This window comes from Cyprinodon tularosa, unplaced genomic scaffold (genome assembly GCF_016077235.1).
Source record: "Cyprinodon tularosa strain WSP-4 unplaced genomic scaffold, ASM1607723v1 ctg411, whole genome shotgun sequence".
In the NCBI taxonomy this organism is placed as follows: domain Eukaryota; kingdom Metazoa; phylum Chordata; class Actinopteri; order Cyprinodontiformes; family Cyprinodontidae; genus Cyprinodon; species Cyprinodon tularosa.
In genome coordinates this window covers 461,157-486,666 of record NW_024039132.1, presented here as the reverse complement: position 1 = coordinate 486,666, position 25,510 = coordinate 461,157, and the positions used below count along the sequence as shown (strand labels likewise).

The following is a 25,510-nucleotide window of genomic DNA, read 5'->3' as shown; positions in this document are numbered from 1 at the left end:
TGAATTGAAGTGGTGGTGAATTTATTCCATATATGTGCAGTTATCCGTTTGTCCATGATCTGAGCTCCTTTCACACCTCATTTGTTGTTCTAACCACTGATCTCTATTTATACACTGGATTGCTGATTGCCCGTTGGAAGTATGGGGTAAAGTGAAGCCATCTGCCGCCATATTGGTACTCCCTAGTTAGACCCGTCGCGATGTATACAATATGTGCGCTACAACATTAAACTATGATGATGTTTTAATTTTCAGGAGGCAAAACTTTTAAAATAAAGATAAATGAATCACTTTGACACACACTTGCTGTTTCATAGCATAAGTAGATTACTGTAACTTATGATAAAAAAAAAAAAAGAAAATTTGGGACATCACATTACATAGTCATTATGAAGTCAATGAAGTCTATAAATCATGAAATATGACATATTATACAAATCCACCATAACAAAATGTAAGTGTTAACAGAGCATAATAATACTGATTGCCAAAAGTGCTTAATTGATGATATACATGTAATGTACAATATGACATTGTTGTGGTAATTACATATTATATATATTTCAAGATTTACATCAAGACTAAATTACAAGTACATGCCTGTTAATGCCATAGTATTCTCCTATTTTTTAAATTGTGCATGCCAGATGCCATATACTTTTATGCTGTGTCTGTGCATTACCCTTTAAAAAATGTTTTGTTGCTTTTTTTCCATCAATATAACATGCAATATATTTCAGTACGACTTTTTCAAATGAGAAATACAACAAACACTACAAAAATGACGGTGTCATCCACTTAAGAATTACTACATTGACATTTCCCAGTGAATTACTTTCCATTTACTATACTTTCCATTTTCTATCTTTAGACACAATGTCGATGGCTAACTCAGTCAATATCTTCGAGTCAGTCCGAGATAGCCAAACTAATGTTACACTACATAGTATACTTTGGGATACATCGGCGTATATATGGATTTTCTTGGTTAGCAAATCCACTGACTATGAAATTACCTGTGAAACGTTTTTCCACAGACGGCTTGTTTTTGCAAAATGCCAAATAGTACACACGTAGGCATGTTTATGGCGCGTCTCAGTGGGGAGTACCGATATAGCAGCCGGTGGCTTCACTTTTTCCAGGCTGTCAGCAATCCAGCGAATAAGTAGAGATCAGTGGTTCTAACACAGCCAGTAGGACATGCGTTTACAAACAATATATGACAGCCCAAATATTATCAGATTAAATAACATATTTACCACCTATAGTATAGGGGTAGGCAATAAATATAAAAAAAAGAAAGTAAATCTTAAAGTTGCACGACCAGATCAAGAAACATAAATGGCAAATTAAAATTCTGCTACATGCTTTTGGTCCTTCAGATTTTATTGTGTTAAAAAAAAGGCTGCTGTTGCAAACAAAAGGTTATTCACTGATAATATGCATCCTTTAGAGAAACAACTGAAAGTGGAACTGTAAAAAAAAGAGCAAACCGACAAATATGAACCCGCAGAAGAGCAGCCAGACAGGAATGGGTCCTAAGGAATACAGGGAGAAAAAATTAATTACAAAAATTTGAGGTTCAGAGATACAGTATGTGTAAAGGCAAATGCCAAACTTACTTCCTTTGGTAACAGCATGTATTTGACAACGACTATCCACAGCTACACTTAGCATTGCTGTTTTGTTACTGCCTTTGATACTTTGGCCTTTCAGGAAGTCAGGCAAAAATGCTAGATCGGTCACAACAATGCCATGTGACTCATTGACATAGTACAGCTTCTGCAAAAAAAAAAAAATAAATCAATTACATAAAGGTAAACTTTTGAACATCTATTTTTTTTTTATTCAGGCTAGCATTATGCTTGTGTTACCTGTAGAGAGAAAGCAATATAAATTGCTACCGATCCCGTAACTGTGCCAAGGCCAAGAAACTTTCCAGAGTCACTGTTAAAGATAATTTCAATGTTAATTCTTCCATCTGGTATCCTTAAAGCATTTTTTTAAGCAAAGTTCTATTAAAAATGAGGGAAAAAGAATAAAACTTTAAAAAGTTTCTTATATTGTGAAAAAAACTGGTGAGTTGTTTTAATGCATAATGCATTACTCAAATAAAGGAAACCATGCAACAACTAAATTCCACAGTATGTATTAAGTGAAGTCTCAGTTGCTGTTTGAATATCAACCCAGGTTCAGAAAAGTAATTAAGATGGCCTTAAGTACATAAGATGGCCTTGGTGATATCAGGTAGGTATAATCCAACTGTAGTGTGTACCAGTTTTTAATGCTGCATGCACCGGCATGTAGGCGGGGGACAAAGGCAACTTTTGAGTTGTCCAGATGTGAGACGACTCAGCTAAATTAAGAAAAACAACTTATTCCCTACTGAAGTGATGGAGTCAAAGCCACCTCTTCAGAGATCAAAACCAATGCCAGAATATTGCCAAATATTTTCGGACTTTATTTCTTGTAAACCACAAAATGCTGAAATGGAAACAATGGTTAATTAATCTACCAAAATTCTGTATTAATCTAGTAATTGTCATAGCTATTAAGTTAATAGATCTAGCCACACTTAGAACTAGATTTTCTAAACTTAATTTACATAGCGTGATGGTTATACGATGACCTAGAAAACAGCAAAAGTAATACATTTTTGTCATATAAAGAAAAAAAAAAATGTATGGAGGGGGTATTGGAGCTGGGATAAGGAATTGAGGGTTTGGAAGTGGTCATATTCACAGTGGGTTCACACTGGGTCGCGGTGTGCCCCTGGTCCTTGGTCTCTTTCTCCCTTAGTGCAGGGTGGAGAACAGGGAGCCTATTGGGGCCAGTAGGGGAGCTGGCTCCCTGGAAGAACCCTGTTCACTAGTTCTTAGCTCCTCATCTCCGATGCTTGCCCTCAACTACTGTATCACACTACAGTAAAGTTAGGATCTTGGGGAGGAGGTAATCACCAGGGTGGGTTTTCCCAATGCTGGTGGTGGTCTATGCCCCAATTTTTAGAAACATCAAAAGGGCTGGTTATACTCCCCAAAGCAGGGTGTCGCAGATACTTTTTGATTTATGCCCAATAATTGAAGTGTGGTCTGCGCTATGTTATTCCACGCCACAAAGCAAGATAGACAATCACGAACTAGCTGGGGGTCTAGATACTGCCGAGGCGGTGAGGAAGTGGGGGCAAGTTTGTGCGACAACAGAGGGACATGAGGGCGAAGAAGAGCGGGGATCCAGGTGGAAAAAGGGTCCCAGCGTCCCACTTTGGGGTTTGGCCCCTCAGGGGTCGAGCTCTGAGTGCTCTCATTGTCATGATCCTGGCACTGGTGGCTGGCCTGATTGCTCATTCCACTCACCTGTGTAACTCTGTCTGTTTTTCTCATTACTGCTTATCTGATCCACCTGTTTTCAGCTCCTATATATGCTGTGTGTTTTCCAGCTACCAGTGCCAGAATATTCAAGCTGTTTTGTGTGAGTAACTCTAGCCCTCTGTTTGCTTTTCTGATTATCTAAATTGTGACCTGTTTCTGTCCTGTGGATCCTGAGTTTTGCTTTGCCCTAGTCTGCTCTTTAATCTGCTCTGTTCTGGACTGATTCCTGAATTCACCTGGCTCACCAAACTTGGACTGTTTTTCTGACATTGGCTTGGATTCCCCTTCTGTACCTCATCGGCTTTCTGATCCTCTGGTCTGTGAACTTGGTTCTGCTTCGACTTCGGCTTTGGACATTCCCTTCAGGACTCTGTTGCCCCTCGGCCTCGGCTGGCTTCAGCTCCACTCAGAAACAGGACCCGGTTTATCCGCCCCAGCTGACGAGCAGCCATGCTGAGAGTTAAATAAAGTCTAGTTTTGAACTATCCAGATCTGTCTGTTTTTGAATATTGGGTCCAAGGTTTTGAACTCATTACACTCATCTCATAGGGATGCTGGCATTTCTCTGGTTACCCACTGCCTTTGAAGCATTTTTGATGTTTACTTTGGTTGCATGATGTCTTCTTCCTGCTGTTTTTAATCTTCTGTTTTCTGTCCCATCTCATAATGGTGTGGAAGACGACTTGTAGGAGTTACTCTATATCTTTTGTGTTGTCTATTTTTACCAGTTTTGCTTTGTTTTCTTTCTTTTCATGCACTCTTTCCTCTTTCTCCCTTTGCATCTTTCTTTCTCACCTCCATTTCTCTCTCGGTTGAATACAATTTTACTCCCTAAACAATTTTCAAGAAAGTCTCATATACAAGTATGAAGCGTGAGCTTATTCAATTCAATTTATTAATCCCTGAAGGAAAATTCGGTTTCGGTCCTACCTGTCCAAGAAATAACACTCATAATGGTCTGCTTGTGAAAGCAAAGCTGTTGGGCTATCAGCTAGCTCTGGCACATCCATTCCAAGAATCATATTGGCAAAACAGGACGCACACAAAAAATATCCAATTGACATAGATTTGCTCAAAAATAGTGATGAATGATATGCACGTCTTTCGGACTGTCAGAGCCAACAGAATTCCTGTCCGTTGCTAAAAGTCACATGGCCAAAAGGTGACAGAAAAAAGCCAGAAACAGTCTGTAGTCACATTTGTTACTATGGTACTGGGTCATTCCATTACAGGAGCCATGTGGAAATATTTTATCTTACATGGATAAGTGAGGGTAAGACTGACATGATTTTTTTTGGTTTCGCTTTGTCTTGTGTAGATTCTGCTCACATAATGCTTGCCAAGATGGCTAATAACACCGGAAATTAAAATGCAGCTCTCAGGATTTTTAATTTGTTGTGCAGGATATCGGAACTCTAAAGAAAAATTATGACTAACAATCATAAATAAAAACTTAAAACTTTGAGAATCTCGTGATTGGCCAACTTGTAGTCGGTACAGTCCCAAGGTTGGCTTCATGTGCTCTTATTCGTTATTTATCCATAATTTATTCTACAATGGTCACATACAGTCAGTCCCAGAGATTTTAGAAGAGTTACCAGAACAGAACCAGCCCATTTTACTGGCTTGCTGAAAAGATGCAACATCATCCCCTTATTTTGAACTGAACAAACATAGAAGGATCCATGGCAGAGACGGACGATAAAATATGAGGTGTAACAGTGAGCTTTGGGAGTGAGATGTCTGATTCACTCCTTTTAACACAATAAAATGCAATTTTTATCACTGACCCCCTTGAATTGGTTACCTGACAGCGAGACTGGAAATAACTTCAGTGCCACAGTGAGATGTTAACATGGGTAGAAAGATCTTGCCATCCCACTTTGTGATATAGCAAGGAGGAGGATTTTTGTGTCGCTTATGAGGGATTTGCACTGTGTAAAGCCTTAGTGCATCTTTCTCCTCCTCACCATTTCCAAACCTAGAAAGAGATGAAAACAATTTAGATGGACCCATCAAGATGAGAAATCCTATCTTATTTCCTGTTTAGTTTACCTGCATGCCATATATCGATATGACTTTTCAGAAATATGAGGCATGGTTTCACACCACTTTAGACCTGTAATCATTTGGTTGCCACTCCATACAGTGCAGGTAAAGTCTCGCCCAACAGTCACAAGAAGCTGCATGAGGAAACATGATATTTACTTTATTATTTCTGATGAACTCGTATAAAACCTCCACATTGAGCACAATGAATGGTCACCTTGCTTTCTACGCTCATATCCAGGTCTTCAATCTCCTCTTCATGTGCTTTAAAGTCAAACTGTTTCTTGAGGGATGGAAACTTTAAAAAAAAAACAACAAAAAAGCAACTAGGTTAAAAGAAAAACAAATTCAACTTTAGCATCTAGATTTAAACAAACTTATGTCTTTCTAGGATTGTCTCCATAAGGACTTCTGTTGGCCCCCAATACAATCTGAGTCTGGTACTTGGGCTCTGATTTGCTTATACAGTGCACCAGTTTCTTAAAAAAAATGCTAGGTACACTGTATGCAATATAGTAACACTTATTTAATTAATTTGTTTTAGGCTACTCTTAAATATAAAAGCATTGTCCTAGGTTTAAAATCCACAATTGATCAGTTACTGTGCAATACTAACAGGCTAAAAGGAGTGATGGAATAGTAGTTAGAAATTAGGCCATTTGTGACCTTAGGAAAGTACAGGTTTGGAGGTTAAATCTCACTGTCACTATGGGTCACTGGGCAATGAAAGATGCTCCCAACAAACTCATCTCAAATTAAAGGCTGTTACTTTTGCTTATTTTAATTTGAGAATTGCCAGACAGGCAAGACTTGGCAATGTTTTTCACTCAATCAATTAAGAATGAAATTGGTTTCGATGATTGATTAACCTTAACTCCAAAAGGCTGACCATGGAGAGAGATTCTTTTTTTTTTTTTTTTTTTTTTTTACAAACATCACTTCAGCTTTAGTCAGATTTCAGCCAAAATGACCTGGGTGCATGATCAATCCTGTCTAAAAGTTTCTAACATTGTCAATTTACATTAGGTAATATTGGCTAAATATTCCTAAATGATGTCAATAGGGAATATGTTAGGGTCTGCTGCAGAACACACAATGCACCCAATGTCCAGGCTGTTGTTTCAGTCAGCAGAGAGGATGTTTTAAGTAGTTTTTATTAACTTTATGTAAGTTTAAGCTGGGAGTGCTTTGTCTCCTTAAGGTTTACAACATTAAGGCATCAACGCTCCTGTTCTTTTAGCTGTGACATCACTGCATTCAGTGTGTTATACATGCTTGCAGTCAAACAAATCTAATAAGCTTGTTAGCAGTTAAGCTGACAAACCAGACCATTCTCACAAGTACAAGTTGTTGTATCATGATACATTTTTGGTTAAATCTCCAGTAACTGATAAGGCATAAAACTGTTCTTTTAGTTTTCCTTAAGAATGTTCTTTGAACAAACAAAGAGAAAAAGTATTAAATTACTTAAATCTGTGCAAATACGTTTGCTTTACTTTAATCACCGCCTGCTGGTGTATGCGGCAAAACCTCTGAGATTATCATAATGGAAAACTTTTAAAAAAGGTATATTTTATAAGTGTTGTCACTAATAGCAGTCGTAATTGCAATTTATGCATTAAATGCTATACATCTACTGTGATAATAACTAATCTCTTTGACCATTTCCCCCTTTGTACTTGTTTTTTTTCTTTAGTAGGAGAAAAAGGGTAAAAATTACACAATTAATGAATAACTTTTATTTTCACAGTATAAAAATATAGTCAAAAGAGCTAAGAAGCTCTGACAGGATGTACAGTCCTATGAAATATTAGGACACCCAAATTAAAACATAATTTCTACTGTATTAGGGCTGAAACAATCAGATTGTGATTAACTGATTATTGAAATAAATGCCCACTAATTTAGTAATATATCAATCGTTAAGTTGAATATAGAGTCTGAAACATGGCTTTACCTGAAAGAGCAACCCACTTAGAGCAGTAGTTACATCAAAATTGTAGAAAAAATTTATTAGCATTTTGCATTGAATGTAATAAAAATGTCAAAATCCAGAACTCAAGTAGAAAAGCTTTAGTTTCACCTGCTTTAATATCATAAAAAACCTTCTTTAAGGAATCTTTGGCTATCCAATTATTAATCGAAATAATTACGACAGATAAATCGATTTGCAAAATAATCTCTTGTTGCAGCATTAATATATATTTATTTCAGGAAAAGGAAGAGAAAAAAAAACATTTTCATTTATTTATCTGTGAAAATTCTCTGTCGTCCAGGTCAAGGTCAAGCTTGAAAAAGTTCAGTTTAGGCAACTGGACAGGAAGTTTTCTAGAAGACATTTCGCCGCTCTTTTTCCAACTTTCCAAGTTATGCTCTAATTTAGGGTTGGCACATCAGTGTCCCATCTTCTCAACAACCTTTCAGATGTATTTATGATTTATCATAGAAACACTTCTAATCTGTGAATAGACTGAAATATCTTAATAACTCAGGACTGGGGGCGTTTTCTGCTGCATTTTTTTCTCTCATCTAAGAAAATACTCCAAGATTAGTTCTGTATCCCTTTGTTCTGTGTTTCCTATGTTTTCTCAAGTCCCCAGTTAAGTGCGGCAGAACTCCTGGTTCTGCAGTATGTATCTACCTGTCGAAGCAGTGTTTTCCTTTTCACTGTTGCTACACACATATCTTGCCACATTTAACATAAACTGACAAGATGTAGCAATAAATATACTGACATTAAAGATTCCAAAAACAGGATTCTTGCCCTTTTCATAACTAGTTTTTAAGTTTTATGGAGAAGGGACATTTAAGCATCTCTGAAGGTCAACTAGGAGTGTTTTATGTAATGCTTTAGGAGTCTTCTGCTCTTTATGCTCAACCTATTTCATGGGTATGATTAATTCAATTTGATTAATGTGTATATAATGACAAACATAGACAACATAAAGAAATACATAAGGAATACATAAAGAAATATTACAGCCTAACAATGGAACCAAACGACCCGCTAGTCAGTTTCATTTTGCATGTTTCAAAGCAATACGAAGCCTTGTCCATACAAAGCCTCACACTCACTGCGGATCCCGACATTTGAATTGAGAAAGCTTCTGGAAGGGGAAGTGAAACGTCTTCAAATCTTGGAAACCAAGTCCAGTGGATTGTTTTTAAAATTTTACGGAATGACAATGACCTGGATGACTGAGAATCTTCATCAGCATAAAGAAACACATATTTGGCTATAGTGATAAGCAAGGTTTTTATAAAAATGCCGTCTGTCAGTGATTTATTTGTTGCACCGTTCATTTTCCTGTGTAGGTTGTCCCTGACACTGTTTAAGCTTCTATCAGTTCTTGCCAACCCCGCAGTGAACATTGGTCCTTGCTTGGCCACTCCTACGAAAATTTCTGATAATATGTTGTAAATTGGCCCAATATAAATAAAATGAAAGTTTGGTCTGTAATATATGATTTCTTGACAAGCAAAAGGTTCCTTTTTGATCACATCTGAAGCAAGTTAAATCTCTTTATGTTAACACAAGCATCCACTTATCCATCAACTGTAGCAAACGTCTCCTTAAGACCTCTAGGATATTGTTTTAAGTCTATGTAGACTTATTATTAATTTAACCTGCTTGGAGAGCCAATTGAATAATCATTGAACTTTCTCTCACATTGGATAAATTTACCTCTGCATTTAACCCATCCCCTTGGGGAGCACTGGGCTGCCATTGTATGACGCCCGGGTAGCAGCATGGGGTTAAGGGTCTTGCTCAGAGAGCCAAAGTGGCAGCCTGTATGAGTGGGGCTTGAACTCAGAACCTCAGGATTCCACGCTGTAAGCACTGACCATTAGGCCGCCCTATAGATTATTTTCCCTACAGAGGACTATTTTAAACCCCGTTGAGACGTCCCCCACCAGATTCTTAAACTGCTACAATCTTTCTTCTTTATGCAAGAAGACAACTATTTTGTACTCAACCTGATGAAATAAGTTATAATGTCTTAGGGTTAAAAAGGTAAAACCTTTCAGAGTAACAGTGTTCATATGTGCATCTAATTTTCCGCATTTAATTTAAGAGTTAACTTGTACAACAAAAAAATTTGCATCTCTACCGAAAGGAAGATTTTTGTTTTCTTTATTTTTGTGATTTAATTAAACAACTTAAATGTGTCTGTATTGTTAAACTAGATATTAGGGGGATTGTGAACTCATGGTTAGGGTATTGCACTTGGAATCCGGAGGTTCTAAGTTCAACTCCTGCTCCCACTGATTGCCCTCTGGGTTCCTGAGCAAGACTCTAAACCCAACCTCCCAGAGCGCCGCACAATGGTAGCCCAATGCTCCCCAACGAGATGGGTTAAATGCAGACAGTGAATTTCATTGCTCTGTACAATTAAATACATTTAATTGAATTGTACATTAAATACAAACATGGGCCGTTTCTCAATTCACAAGAATGCAAGTATGGACCCATGTTCTCGCTAAGTTTGTTCTTGACAAGAACACAGGAAAGTATGGCCTCTGAGAGAACGGGAGCACACAGTCCGTTCTCAGTCTTGTTTTCTTTTTAATTGGAACAGTGCTGGAACTTGTGAAACTGATGAAGTATTGAGAAACGTCCATGGTTCCAAATGCTTCCTATCCCTTTTTTTTGGACTAAAGAGAAAAAGACTGAGCTGTTTGAATAAAGGGCATTGAACATTCCACATGGTATACTTTGGAATGCTTTATCAGGTACTAACTGCTGTGGAAGGTTTTTCAAAGCATTAAAATATTAACTGGCTAATGTGGGAGCATTTTCAAATTTAAATGAAGTTTACCTCCCAAACTCTGATGAATCCATCTGTACCTCCAGTCAGCAGAAGCTTCATGTCAGGACTAAATCTGACAACTTTCTGAAGAGGATCGTTTGGGTTAAGGTCCGAGAGCACTTCAGCTAAATTGGTCACGGTGATAAGATCTGTCTCATCTCTCATATCCGACTTGTCTCCAGTTGCAGCAGGTTTATTGAGGTTGCCTTTGTCTGCTTTCCCAGGTCTCCGTCTGGCATTACTGAGTTCAGGGGTGTTCCCTACAGCAGAAATGACAATCTTAACTAGATAACATGATCAAAAATATCACATATTGCACAGTTACAATAGATCATTTTAATTTAAACAAGAAACACTTCCCTTTTGTCAGGTGTTTTCCAATAGGCTCCCAAACAGCACTTATGAACAATGCTTAAAAAAAGCAAGATGGACAAGCTGCTACTGCAGAACTACAGGCCTATCTAAGGCTGGTGGGGGGGAAGCATACCGTTCGGTCGCTCCCGGACCAGCCCTGGAGCTCACGGCTCGGTTCAAATGCTGTGAACCCAGAACTGGTCACCACAGATACGCTAGCATTGCTATCAACAGCTTAGTGACTGAATCATAGTTAAAGCTTGCAATTGTGATGGCCTTATGGTCGGAACAGCCCCTCATTTCAGTAAAAGAAGTTTAGCAGATCCTGCTTTGAACTGTCCAAGATTTTGAAAGCTGTCTTCGGTAAAATCCTTAGAACAATTGAAATGCCGAGCATCAAACTTTGCAGGGATCTTCTGATAGACAAAAACAATCCATGCCTGTCAGGTCTTTGGATCCTTGGGAAGACTGTGAAAATGGTCCCCTTTCTCCAGTCAGCCTCGAACACTACATTTACGATAGTGAATCAGTGGGCTTGTTTGTATGTCCATTTTGGGGCGTGATAAAAGTACAGGCCAGAACCAAATAAGGCAACATCCCTGAGTTTACGTCAACTCCGTGCTTCGTCTGAATTCGACCGTTTTATGGTGGAAGTTCAGAATTGTGAGATTTGCAGAGAAAGTAGGTGTCGATGGGATTTGAACTTCTCTGTACATCCATTTCACCCACTGAGCTATCGTTATTTATCTATAAAAACTGAAACACGGTTTTGCATTCCATGGCCCCTTTAAGCCCAGAAGTGGCAGGCCAAGAAAAGTATCAGAGAGGCAGACAAGAAGAATGGTGAGAATGGTCAAGCACAACCCACAGACCACCTCCAAAGACCTGCAGCATTATCTTGCTGCAGATGGTTTCACTGTGCATCGTTCAACAATTCAGCACACTTTGCACCAGGAGGGGCTGTATGGGAGAGTGATGCAACAGAAACCTTCTCTGCAAGCATGCCACAAACAGAATCGCTTGAGGTATGCAAAAGCACATTTGGAATAAGGTCCTGTGGACTAATGAAACAAAGACTGAGTTGTTTGGTCATAAAAAAGGCATTATGCAGGGCGGCAAAAAAAAAAAAAAAAAAAAAACACACACTGCATTCCAATAAAAGCACATGCCTCCCACAGTAAATTTTGGTGGAGGTTCCATCATGCTTTGGGGCACTGGGAATCTTGTTAAAGTTGAGGGTGGCATGGATTAGACTCAATATCAGCGTATTCTTGAGAATAATGTTCAAGAATCAGTTACGAAGTTCAAGTTGAAGTTATGGAAATTTCACCAAGACAATGATCCAAAAACACCTCTCCAAATCTACCCAGGAATTCATGCAGAGGAACAATGGTCTGGAATGGCCATCCCAATCCCCAGACCTGAATATCTATGAACATCTATGAACACTGACTTGTATATTAAACTGCACTTCCAACATTCACCACTGTTCGGCGTGTAACTTTTCCTCTGATCATGGAGCAAATCCCGGCTTGCTTGGTCTCGCAATGAATTCTGGGAAAACCTAGGATAGCGAGGATACATCGGACCCGTCCTTCAAATCGGGCTAAAAGAAGGACGAATTTTAAGGTCGCATAACGAGGACTGGAATCAGACCAGACCTCAGCGCCGCACTATGGCGTAATCGTCCTTCAAATCTTGCCTTCTAAGGACGCGTCCCATGAAGTTGAACAGGGCCTGTATCTCTCCTATCCTAGTTTCTTTTAATTTGCTTTCTAGGAGTTTCAGAATAGAATATTAAATCCTCCTTCTCACATATAAAGCCTTAAATGGCCAAGCTCCATCTGATATCAAAGATCTGATTGTTCCTTATGTTCCTAACAGAGCACTTAGCTCTCAATCTGCAGGTTTACTAGTGGTTCCTAGAATTTCTAAAAGTAGAATGGGAGGCAGATCTTTTAGTTATCAGGCTCCTCTCCTGTGGAACCAACTACCAGTTTTAGTCTGTGAGGCAGACACCCTGTCTACTTTTAAGGCTAGGCTTAAAACTTTCCTTTTTGATAAATTCCATGTAAATCCGACAATTTGATCAGTGAAAAAGGAGCTGGGTTTGAACGCCCCATAAGAGCATAGAAGATGGAACCTAGCTGGGCCTTGCAGCGGAACAATGATCTCAAACATCCTGCTCGGCCAAGGTTAGGGAATTGCCTAGCCAGTCTCCACACCTTGACCGCAGCTACAATGTGTACAAAGCTGCTGAAGATGTCTAACATCCGTCATTGCCAACAAAGATTATGCAACAAAGAATTCAGTTGAACTTGGGTTAATTACAAAATGCCTATTTTCCACAAAAATGTAAAAAAAAAAAAAAAAAAAAAAAAAGAAATTGTTCACAATCAGTGGCTGAACAAGTACTTGTTTGCTCCACCTTAAAGCTGAAGAAGATGATGCGTTATTTGCTATAACTGAAGTTCATTCTGAACCTAAGTAACTGCAGAAAGACGTGATTCACCTTTCTTCACTACAGATTTAAGCAACCAAAACTCCTAGTAGGGCTGGGCGATAATTCAATAACGATATATATCGATCGATAGACATGTGGCGCAATAGAAAAAAAGAGGGTCGATAAAAGTTCGATAAAAAAGAAACGTAGCATAAACCTAGCATGTAGGTTTATGCTAGTCGCTGCTTCCTCCCAACCAATCACAATCGTGGACCCAGGCACGCCGTCACAAAGCACCGCCCTCTCAAACCACAACACAGAGCACATGAAGATGTCGCAGCAAGGAGAGGCGGAGGAAATTGTTTCAAAGAAGGGTTTTTGTAGTTGGGCAGTCTGGCAGTATTTCGGTCATGGCAAGTTGGACAAAAAACAAACCACAGTCATCTGTAAAATTTGTCGGGAACCAGTGAAAACCAAGTCTGATAACACAACCAACTTTTTTTTTTTTATCATCTCAGCCGCTCACACCCGCAGGAGTACGAGCTGTGTAGGCCCCGACGCGGCTCTCCTCCGATGAATCTTCAGGAATTTCGGGAAAATATATATATATTTTCAGTTCTGGGCAGTTTCCCACTTAGTTCTAACAATTGAGAGAAAAATGCTGAGGGGCCAGAAACTTCAAAGTAATAACTCAGGTTAAAGCAGGAAACGGGGGCGGCGGCGGCGGTGGGGGGGCATTTATTTATTTGTTATATTCATTTTGGTCACTTTAGTTTATTCTTTGTCAGTATTTAATAACATAACTCAGGTCTCTTAAGTTATTTTTCTTTAAAACAATTCTGTTATGGTTAAAAAAGTTGGTTAAATAAAGATTTAATTCGAAGTCTGTGTTTGTGTTTTTTATTAAAATTAAATCATTTAGCAATATTATAAAAAGTCCAGGCAGAGCTGCACATAAAATATGGTTTCAAATCTTTTCAATAATTATCGATATCGATCAATATGCATTTTTTTTTATCGATAAGCTTTTTTTCTATATCGCCCAGCCCTAACTCCTAGTGAGTAATATGTTCAATCTCACTTTTAAAGATGTGATCAAATTGTTTTAGATTGCCTCACCATCTTTGTGATCCGATCTGTCTTCTTTCTGTCGGCAGAGGTTAAACTTCATGAGGCTACATGTGCCGTCCTGTCCAGCAGCAATCACACCGTCACCCACAGCCATGTTCATAGTAGCGCGTTTGTCTGTATTATGAGAGTGAAGAAGACTGGAGCTGTACTGATTTTCTCCAACCATCTTCAGATCCAAAAAATGCTGTAAGACAAAAGTTGGAAAAAAAATGTCTTGTCTCTAAATAGAAGTTTACACGAAAAATTTTGGAAATGTGTTTTCATAAGAAATATGTTCACAATTATGAATATAGTACACAATTTCTATAAATATTTATTTAGATATTTTTACAATATTGAGAGAGAGTACAAATTGTATAACAGAATAAATTTGCTGTCCCCTTTAAATACAAACTCTTAACATTACTGTCAAAACAGCTGGCAACAAAAGTACTGTCAATGTCATTGTACTGAATGTACAGCATCCCTCTCTCTTGCCCAAAGTCCTGACACGCCTGCTTCTATGAGTTTTTTCTCATCCAAATCAGAAGATGATGCTGCTCCCTCCACCTTTCACCTGTCTGTCTCTAGAATGGTAATCAGTCAGCAGGTCGTGATGGTGTCACCCCCAGTGTCCTGAAGGCCTGTGCAGAGCAGCTCTGTGCAGAGCATCTCTTCAACCTTAGTCTCACCCTGGAGACAGTTCTAGTGATGTGGAAGTTGTCAATCCTCTCTTATAGTTTGTTTTAAACAGGTTGACTGTTACAAACTGGCTCATACTCTGGGCAGAGGAAAACAAGATTATGATCCGATTTCCTGAGAGGAGGTCTTATTTCAGAGATGCAGGAGTCCTTGACGTTTGCATAAATTAAGTCCAACATTTTGTTTTCTCTTGTGCCACAGCTGACAAACTTTTGGGACGATAGCAGTGAAGCAGAGCGTGAGGTGTGATTAAAATCACCAGTTATTGCATCAAATGCATTTGGCTAGTAGCAACAGAACAGATCACCTGTCATAAAGAGCTGGCATCGGCAGAAGGTAAAATGTAAACAATTACTAACAGAACACTGGTAAACTCTCTGGGCAAATTCTTCTTTAAATCTCTGATTGCACAGTCAGAAAGCCTTTGCAGAGAGATGCTGGAGCCGGATTTATGACCATTAGGCCATGTTTCAGTGAAACACATAATGTTGCATTACCAACACTCTGGCTGGGTTCTTGTCTCCTAAAAATGTCACATTGACCATAATGATTGATGGAAGAGATGGCTTAAATTTATTGTTCATCTCTCTTCTACAGGCTCCTGCTCTGCATCCCCGGCGCCTCCTTTTCAACTCAGCTGGTACTTGCAGAAGTAGTTTGGGTGCTATTTTAGCTTCAGATTAATTAGCTGCTGTTGGGTGTTAAAAACCCCCCCAACCCAAAATCAACTTTCTATGGTTGCTGTCGTAAAGCATCATAACAATTATCGAAAGAGGAAAAAGATTCAGTAACAGTCCTCCCAGTTTCACAGCATTCAACACCAAAGGCAAAAAACATCAGAAAAAGAAATTCTGATCCAAAACTGGAAGAACTTAAATTACAAAAAACAGAGTCAAGCCAGCAGAGCTACTCCCACATGCAGTCATCTTAAGCAGAGCTATTCTAGAATCTATATATCTATAAATAGCACCTACAATAGGGATTTCAGTGTTGATGAGGGACTTTGGCCAGCATCTAAAACCATGTCTGCATTGATCTGAAATACTTACCACAGCATTTTGTATTCCTGTCTTTGAGGCACCCCCGCCTCCTGCTGTTATCACAAGCCCTGTAGCTGCATCCACTTTGACGCTGTAAAGTGGAAATGGAGCTCTATACAGATCAAGCACCTTCTTCTTTCCCATAGTTCTTCACGAAACATCAGCACTCAAACACACCTGTTGAAAACAAATTGTTAGTAATACATACACACACAAACACTATGGTTGTCAGTGAAACTACAATTTCAAACTTGATATAGATTCTCAAAACATGCAATGTCATTGTCAATACTGCAGCAACTTCATTTGCCATTAGGTTCTCAATTAAGGCTGGGATTAAAAATTTATTTAATTTATGTTGGAATGATTCCTTACATTTTTGCAGCTAAAATAGCAACTAAAACAATAGGTAGGAAGACAAAATGTGGAAAATGAAAGCAACATATTAATCTGAGGTATGATTAGCAAAACATAAAATCTGTTGTCCTTCACTAGGGGGGGGGTCCTCCCAGTTTCAAAAATGAATTTCAGGCACTGTAACTACCTATCTAATGATTGAAAATTGGCCCAAAATTAAGTTTTATCATACTTTCCCAGAGTAACAATCGCAGTATGAACAAGAGGAGATGATTTATCCATACTTTGAGACTGCTGGGAGTACATTGCGTTACAGTCACATGTTTAATGAAGTAGTTATTTTATAACTTATTTATTACATAAAAAAAAAAATTGTATTTTACCAAATTTTCCAAAAGTAAAACTTTCTGTATAATCAACAGATTTTTTTATACCTTGATTTTGGTTGAACTACAGTGCTAATTATAGAGTTTAGACTTTAGACTTCAGACTCAACTACGCCCTCAGGTAAATTCTGGTTCCAGTAGATTATATAGAGTACAAAGGGCAGAGTAAAAGCAAGATGCCATTAAAGATAAAGACTCAACAGACAATATAAAAAGTGTATATAGTACAAAAAGCATCTAAAAAAGTTGCAATGTACTGGAATATATTTCATTTAGGTATAAAAATATCTGCACAGTAGTAAGGGAAGACTACACAGTAGTTGACTTGATTTACTGCACTTGTACTGCAGATATGTGCTGACCTTATAAATGCACAGTGAGAGAAAATATTAAGTAAGCCCCCCACGTAGCTGTCCTCCAGCAGTACCTGAGCAGCCAGGTGATTGGGTAACTGTACGCAGAAAGCGTAGTCGTGGATCTCTGCCCACTGGTCACCACCAACCCGGGTTAGGGTTGGTGGTGACCAGTTTCTAACAGATCTCCCCCGCTCAGTGACGCACCCAATGAGATTGGCAGACAAGCACTCTGGTGATTGGCAGACAACCAAAATCAATTAAATGTGGTTTATTTATCATAAGATCTCTTTCTTCAAAAAGTCTGCTAGATGACTAGCCTAGTAAAGTAGCCCCACTCGCCAGCGTCCTTAATCATTTTTGCCTGCCAGTGGTCTAGGCTCAATCAATGCCCTGGGCCCTAGAACTGGCGTGCCAATCACAACGCAGAGATGTGTTTTGAGGGTGTAATGACGAAGCTGTGAGACGCTGGAGAGCACAACAAGGAAGATGTCAACAATTATTGAACAGTTCTCGTTTGACTCAGCTTTGGAATCAGTTTTGGAAGGATCAGACTTGTAGTTTTCTTTGACATGTGAGCAGGAAGAGGCTCTATGCTCAATCCTTTTTTAAGGACGTATTCACAGTTTTACCGACAGGCTGTTTGTTCACACTCCCCCATCAGCTTTTTGTCGCACTTACTACGTCACAGTCAGTTGCGCTCATATGTCAGTGGTGGCCAATAGGCACAGACACAGTTTGAAAAACAACAGGTTGTATTCATCAACAATCCCTCGATGGCTCATTCACAGGGTCAGACTAAATGACACATTTAATCTCACATTAAGTCTGGTTTATCAGGCTAATGGATGACCTGTTTTGTTATAATCAAAATGATTTATCTTGTCTTGAAGAAATGTGGCTGCAGCCGCAGGACTGAAAGCACAAATAAAGCAACTCCGTCTAGTTATTCAAATTTTCACATACCCAGAAATTCTGGACAGGGAGGATGTGCAGCAACAATATTTCAGTCCGACTGATAATTTACTCTGCAATAAGTTAATAATTAGAACTCTTTTGAACATTTAACATTTCATTTCAACTTGTCCTTACTCAGAATTTTTCCTATCAGATTTGGTGTTGAATACTGACAGGGTCATCATAGTGGAGGATTTTAACATCCATGCTGACATTTAAGGTGATTGTTTTAATGCATCCTGTAATGTTAGACTGGAATGGCTTTGTTCAAAATGGGAATAGTCCCACACATTCTCATCTTCATACTTTGGACCTTTTGCTAACATATGGCATTGAATGCAAGGGGATAACAGTATTTAATCACAACCGTGTCCTCTCTGACCACTTTTTAATAAACTTCAAAATTATTTTAACAGAGTTCTCCTCCCCCAAAAGGCAGATCATTATCAGATAATGCAGTTAAAAAATGTAAAATAATCTGTTCCACTTTCTATTTCCTATTGAACTGCGAAGGGCAACAATTTGATTTATTCCCCTTCAAAAACTGATGACTTTGTTTATGGGCTTACAGATTCCCTGCATACTGCCTTGGACGCCGCCAACACCTCCTCAAAAAAAAAAATAATTTTTGAAAAAGCTTGCTCCCTGTCATACTGCAGAGCTGCAAAACATTTAAGCAAAAAGCCAGTTAACTGAAGAGAAGATGGCAGTCTATATGCGTAAGGGAAATCCTAGCTCGGTTGGAAAAGCAAGAGCAGCATATTCAACCTGACCCATAGCTCTTTAGAACCATCTATTCCCTCGGCTCTTAGCAGTAAGGTTTTAATGGGATTCTCTATAAACAAGATTGATTCGAACACAGCCAAAGACCAGTCAGCAACAGGTGTTGTGACAAAATATATGACCCGTCAGTTTTTGTGACTCTTGTTTACCTGTAGTAAAGTCTTATCAGCAGTCTACTTTCTAACCAAAGTATCACAGGGTTAATACCTGAACCTAAAGCCACAAGTCTAAGGTCTATGATGAAACCCTTATATATTACGGATTACAAATTCCGTCCTAACACCGGCATGTCTGTCTGTCATAACAGTAAGATAACAGAATCGCAACTTTCTTTCCTGTGGCTGTCCTGTCACCGCGCTGATGGTCTCCTACCTTTGAAGTTTAGTCAGTTTATCTTGGATGAGGTTATGTCAAAAAAATACAAACAAAAACCACCGAAATCATAAGGGGTTTTCAATAACAACAGCGCACTTTGATATAAGCTAAAGCTGCAGCTTCCTTCCAACACGTCAGCAAGCCAGACTTCTTCTTCTTCTTCTTCTTATGGGGTTTTATGGCGGTTGGCAGACTTGTGAATTGTGCATTACCGCCACCAACTGATATGGAGTAAAGCAAGAAAACAGAAAACGATTCACCCCCCCCCCCCCCCCCCCCCAAAAAAAAAAAAAAAAAAAAAAAAAAAAAAAAAAAAAAGAAAAAAAAAAAAAAAAAAAAAAAACCTGTGTAACTTAAACCAACATAATACTAAATCACATTTGCCCATATAATTTTTAATTTACTCTAGGTCATCTTAACTCTGCCAGTTTCTGATGGTCCCATCGGTCCTCCCATCATACTTCCAACCATCTCCCAGTTCAAATCTTTAATGTCCAGATATTTTTCTGCAGCCTTCACTATTATTTTGATTTTTTCCGTTTTTTTTGTTGTCTGTGCAGTACAATTAATTACTTCTACCATGAAAAGAACAAAATTTGTCTTTTTAACAATAAGTGAGACTTCATCAATTTTTTGATTCTCTAGAGGTTTGGAATTTGCCGTGTGTTGAACTGTAGGTTTGGGTTTTTCTGACTGAGATGGGATCCTTTTTGCAGCTTCAGCGTAGGTTATTCCGAGCTCAAATTTCATTTTTTTAATTTCCTCAGACCTTTTGCTTGCTTCACAGCCGCGATAGGCAGCAGTATGTTCTCCACCACAATTACAGCATTTTATTTTAGCTTCTTTTCCACATTTTCCGTACTCATGTTCTCCTGCACACCTTCCACACCTCTGCTTCCCTTTACAAACTGCTGCAATGTGACCGAATTTTTGGCATTTGAAACATCTCAATGGTGGAGGATTGTAGATTTTGACATTATAGCTTATGTAACCGATGAATACTTTGCTTGGTAATTGCTCTTCCTCAAATTTAATTAGCACTGATAAACTGTCAGATCTTTCTCCGTTTCTTGTTGTTTTTAACCGTTTTACTTCTTTTACTTTTGCACCGCTTATGTTTTCCAGAATCTCTTTTTCAGAAATTTTTAGAGGAACTCCTCCAATGACTCCCCTGCTGATCTTTTTGTTCTCCATTAGGCTGCACTGAACTCTTATCCCGTCAATTTTGTTGATCCGTATTGCTTTGCCTTGCTGGGCGCTGTCTCTGCAGTTAATTAGCAGGTCTCCACTGTACAGAATTCTGGCACCTCTGACTTCTCCGACAAGTTTATTGATGGTTTTTGTTAAGTGAACCGGATTCCAATTTGTAAAAGAGTCTGCCTGATTAACGACTTTGAATATGACTTTGAATTCATTTTGTTGTGCTGTGGAATGTATGGAATGATCATCACTGGATTGTTCTGAACTAGATTCCCCTTGAACTGATCTCTGTTTTTTCCGCTTTTTCTCATTTTTTGATGTTGCTATCTTCCAACCTTCATTGTCACTATTTCCCTCTTCCATCCCACAAGAATCGCTTCCTGTTTCCTCACTACTCACGGCCCAAGACATTTCTCCATAAGCAGCTTCAAAACACGCGCCATGCACCAAACGACCATCCACATCGAGCCGGCACGTTGGGTTTGATCGCTGCGGAGCCTGCTGTTCGGGGGGCCAGGCTTTAAAGTTTGAGCACAAGCCAGACTTCTTCTTCTTCTTCGGATAAAATAGCTTGCACACCCCCCCCAGTGGAGGACTTTATATGAACCTCAAATTAAAAAAAGAACTGGCGATCTCCAATGGAGGATTTTTTACATTTGTGTGGGTTCCAGCACATATTGGGGTAGAAGGAAACGAGAGGGCAGATAAAATGGCAAAAAGGGCAATTAAACATTCTATTAGTTTTATAGTTAAAATAAGTAAATCAGAAGGAAAGAGTATTATTAAAGAGAAAATTATGGAAATTTGGCAAAAAAGGTGGGATGAAGATAAAACAGGAAGATGGTTTTATAAAATTCAGAAGATGGTAGGAGAAAGAAGAAATAGAAGAAGAAATAGAAAGGAGGAAAGAGTGATAACAAGGTTAAGATTTGGTCATACAGGACTTAATTATACACTTTTTAAAATGCAAAAACATAAAACGGGCAAATGTGATTTCTGTGATAAATATGAAACCATAGAACATGTTATATTAGAATGTCATACATATGAAAGAGAGAGAAGATATATGAGAAGAGAGTTTGAAGACATTAAGGAGAAGGTTAATTTATTAATTTAATTTATTTATTATTTATATACTGAGGAAAAATTTAGGGAGTAAACACATACAAATAATTATTCGATTTCTAAAGAAAACAAAATTATTCCATAGAATTTAATTATAGTAGGTGTGTTTGTGAGTGAAGGAATGATATACAAAGCTGTGCACAAATATGTATATATTTTTAAGTGTGAATGTGTGAATGTATGTTTAGAAGAAGTTAGGGTAGAATGTATCAAGATAGATATTTAAACCATCACGAACCACACTCCATACCAGTAAGTGGCTGTAATGCTACTAACAGTTTGTTGCCAACTCGACAAGAAGAAGAAGAAGAATGGAGGATTTTACACGCCGCCGTCGCCACAAACTCGTTTTTATCCATCATCAATCGGGGTGTTTTAAACGGGTGTCTGTCTGCAGTCTGTCTGAAAATGTTTTTCATGTTTCTATGGACTACGTCAGGCTAAAGACCATTTTTAGCCTTTTAACAAATGTTTTTAGTCTTTTTGGCACCGTTTTTACAACTTCTCTATTTATTAGAGGAGTCTGTCAAAACAAAAGCAACAAGGCAAAGGCCAGACTTTTAGGCCCCGTCCACACGAAGTCAAAACGAACACGAAACGCTGATATTTTCCAAAACGTTTGCCGTAAAGACGGAGACGTAAAATAAATGTGAGCATCCACACGAATGCATGAAAACGCTGCAAAATGTATGCCAGGCCTGTAAGTGGCGCTGTGGTGCCAAAGCAAAAATAAGCGACGAAATGTTGGGCATGCGCACTAATATTTATACATGGTTGCCCTGCGGGTCCATTTTCGTGGTTAAGTCAAATTCAGGTGCTGAACTATGTCGTCGATATTGCTCTGTTCTTCCTGGAGATGTTCCAGAAGAAGAAGATTCTGTTGTAAGCCCGACAGCAGGGTGAGTAGCATTAGCAGCAACGGCGCCATTGTTGTTGTGATACTGTGTTGCGCATGCGTGTTTAGAGGTGACGCTATGACGCATGCGTGTCAACAACAAAAAAATGCGGGTAGAGCGTAAAGATGGAAACGCGAAAACGGTGTTTCGAAATCTTCCCACCCTGAAGGCTGAATAAAAAAAAGATCGTTTACAGACCCCCGAAACGCCGGCTTCGTATGGATGAGAGGCTGGTTTGGTGAAAAATTTGTGCGTTTAGTCCAGGGTTCGTCTTCGTGTGGACGGGGCCTTAGACTTTTTAAATCAGTGAAGTTAGGCCCCGTCCACACGAAGACGAACCCTGGCCTAAACGCACAAATTTTTCACCAAACCAGCCTCTCATCCATACGAAGCCGGCGTTTCGGGGGTCTGTAAACGATCTTTTTTTTATTCAGCCTTCAGAGTGGGAAGATTTCGAAACGCCGTTTTCGCGTTTCCATCTTTACGCTCTAACCGCATTTTTTTTTACACGCATGCGTCATAGCGTCGCCTCTAAACACGCATGCACAACACAGTATCACAACAACAATGGCGCCGTTGCTGCTAATGCTACTCACCCTGCTGTCGGGCTTACAACAGAATCTTCTTCTTCTGGAATATCTCCAGGAAGAACAGAGCAATATCGACGACATAGTTCAGCACCTGAATTTGACTTAACCACGAAAATGGACCCGCAGGGCAAACATGTATAAATATTAGTGCGCATGCCCAACATTTCGTCGCTTATTTTTGCTTTGGCACCACAGCGCCACTTACAGGCCTGGCATACATTTTGCAGCGTTTTCATGCATTCGTGTGGACGCTCACATTTATTTTACGTCTCCGTCTTTACGGCAAACGTTTTGGAAAATATCAGCGTTTCGTGTTCGTTTTGACTTTGTGTGGACGGGGCCTTAAAGTGGCTATTTACACTATATTGCCAAAAGTATTTGCTCACCCATCCAAATTATTGGAATCAGGTGTTCCAATCACTTCCATGGCCACAGGTGTATAAATTCAAGCACCTAGGTATGCAGACTGTTTTTACAAACATTTGTGAAAGAATGGGTCGCTCTCAGGAGCTCAGTGAATTCCAGCGTGGAACTGTGATAGGATGCCACCTGTGCAACAAATCCAGTCGTGAAATTTCCTCGCTCCTAAATATTCCACAGTCAACTGTCAGCTGTATTATAAGAAAATGGAAGTGTTTGGGAACGACAGCAACTCAGCCACGAAGTGGTAGGCCACGTAAACTGACGGAGCGGGGTCAGCGGATGCTGAAGCGCATAGTGCGAAGAGGTCGCCAACTTTCTGCAGAGTCAATCACTACAGACCTCCAAACTTCACGTGGCCTTCAGATTAGCTCAAGAACAGTGCGCAGAGAGCTTCATGGAATGGGTTTCCATGGTCGAGCAGCTGCATCCAAGCCATACATCACCAAGTGCAATGCAAAGCGTCGGATGCGGTGGTGTAAAGCACGCCGCCACTGGACTCTAGAGCAGTGGAGACGCGTTCTCTGGAGTGACGAATCGCGCTTCTCCATCTGGCAATCTGATGGACGGGTCTGGGTTTGGCGGTTGCCAGGAGAACGGTACTTGTCTGACTGCATTGTGCCAAGTGTAAAGTTTGGTGGAGGGGGGATTATGGTGTGGGGTTGTTTTTCAGGAGCTGGGCTTGGCCCCTTAGTTCCAGTGAAAGGAACTCTGAATGCTTCAGCATACCAAGACATTTTGGACAATTCCATGCTCCCAACTTTGTGGGAACAGTTTGGAGCTGGCCCCTTCCTCTTCCAACATGACTGTGCACCAGTGCACAAAGCAAGGTCCATAAAGACATGGATGACAGAGTCTGGTGTGGATGAACTTGACTGGCCTGCACAGAGTCCTGACCTCAACCCGATAGAACACCTTTGGGATGAATTAGAGCGGAGACTGAGAGCCAGGCCTTCTCGTCCAACATCAGTGTGCGACCTCACAAATGCGCTTCTGGAAGAATGGTCAAAAATTCCCATAAACACACTCCTAAACCTTGTGGACAGCCTTCCCAGAAGAGTTGAAGCTGTTCTAGCTGCAAAGGGTGGACCGACGTCATATTGAACCCTATGGATTAGGAACGGGATGTCACTTAAGCTCATATGTGAGTCAAGGCAGGTGAGCAAATACTTTTGGCAATATAGTGTATTTGTCCTGTAGAGACAGACTGCAGGAGAGATCTCACCTTGATGCTGTGGCTCTGTGGAAGTGCAACCTTAAAGGGTTGCACTTCCACAGAGCCACACAGAACATGGAGGATTTTATTCAGTTGTGGGGTTTAAAAAAACATTTTATGTTCTGTGTCAGATGATGGAGAACTGCATTTTAACAAGCTCCTCATTTAATGATTTTAACTGACACTTGTTTTTACTTCAAAAGGGATTTTTAACTGATATTTGTTTTACGAGGTCTGGTCGGATTCCAAGATTCCTCTGCCCTGAAGGCCAGAATCACACATCACTGTAGATGTTGACACTGGTGTTTTGCGGGTACTATTTAATGAAGATGCCAGTTGGGGACCTGTGAGCCGTCTGTTTCTCAAACTACAGACTCTAATGTACTTATGTTCTTGCTCAGTTGTGCAACGCGGCCTCCCACTTCTTTTTCTACTCTGGTTAGAGCCTGTTTGTGCTGTCCTCTGAAGGGAGTAGTACACACTGTTGTAGTAAATCTTCAATTTCTTTGCAATTTCTTGCATGGAATAGCCTTAATTTCTAAGAACAAGAATAGACTGTCGAGTTTCAGATAAAAGTTCTATTTTTCTGGCCATTTTGAGCGTTTAATTGACCCCACAAATGTTACGCTCCAGAAACTCAATCTGCTCAAAGGAAGGTCATTGTTGTAGCTTCTGTATCGAGCTAAACTGTTTTCAGATGTGTGAACATTATTGCACAAGGGTTTTCTAATCATCAATTAGCCTTCTGAGACAATGAGCAAACACATTGTACCATTAGAACACTGGAGTCATAGTTGCTGGAAATGGGTCTCTATACACCTATGTAGATATTGCACCAAAAACTAGACATTTCCAGCTAGAATAGTCATTTACCACATTAGCAATGTATAGAGTGTATTTCTTTAAAGTTAAAACTAGTTTAAAGTTATCTTCATTGAAAAGTACAGTGCTTTTCCTTCAAAAATAAGGACACTT

The 25,510-nt window shown here is 39.4% G+C and overlaps 1 protein-coding gene across 1 annotated transcript; it reads right to left on the bottom strand.

The window, feature by feature from the left end:
- Nucleotides 1-1,365: 1,365 nt before the first annotated feature.
- Nucleotides 1,366-16,021, bottom strand: preb (prolactin regulatory element binding). Its single transcript, XM_038298672.1, has 9 exons — nucleotides 15,887-16,021; nucleotides 14,145-14,340; nucleotides 10,238-10,488; nucleotides 5,635-5,715; nucleotides 5,424-5,551; nucleotides 5,176-5,349; nucleotides 1,875-1,947; nucleotides 1,623-1,782; nucleotides 1,366-1,538 (listed from the first exon to the last, which is right to left on the bottom strand). The coding sequence occupies exons 1-9, from the start codon at nucleotides 16,019-16,021 to the stop codon at nucleotides 1,450-1,452; spliced, it is 1,287 nt and encodes a 428-aa protein (XP_038154600.1). The 3' UTR covers nucleotides 1,366-1,449.
- Between the last annotated feature and the right edge of the window lie 9,489 nt (nucleotides 16,022-25,510).

What these genes read in the sequence shown, in the direction of transcription:
- preb (XM_038298672.1), bottom strand. Translation starts at nt 16,021, where the DNA reads ATGGGAAAGAAGAAGGTGCTTGATCTGTATAGAGCTCCATTTCCACTT. An exon ending in ATATTGCTTTCTCTCTACAG is followed by an intron (nt 1,783 to 1,874) that starts GTAACACAAGCA and finishes TTTTTTTTGCAG; the next exon opens with AAGCTGTACTATGTCAATGA. An exon ending in ACATGCTGTTACCAAAGGAA is followed by an intron (nt 1,539 to 1,622) that starts GTAAGTTTGGCA and finishes TGTATTCCTTAG; the next exon opens with GACCCATTCCTGTCTGGCTG.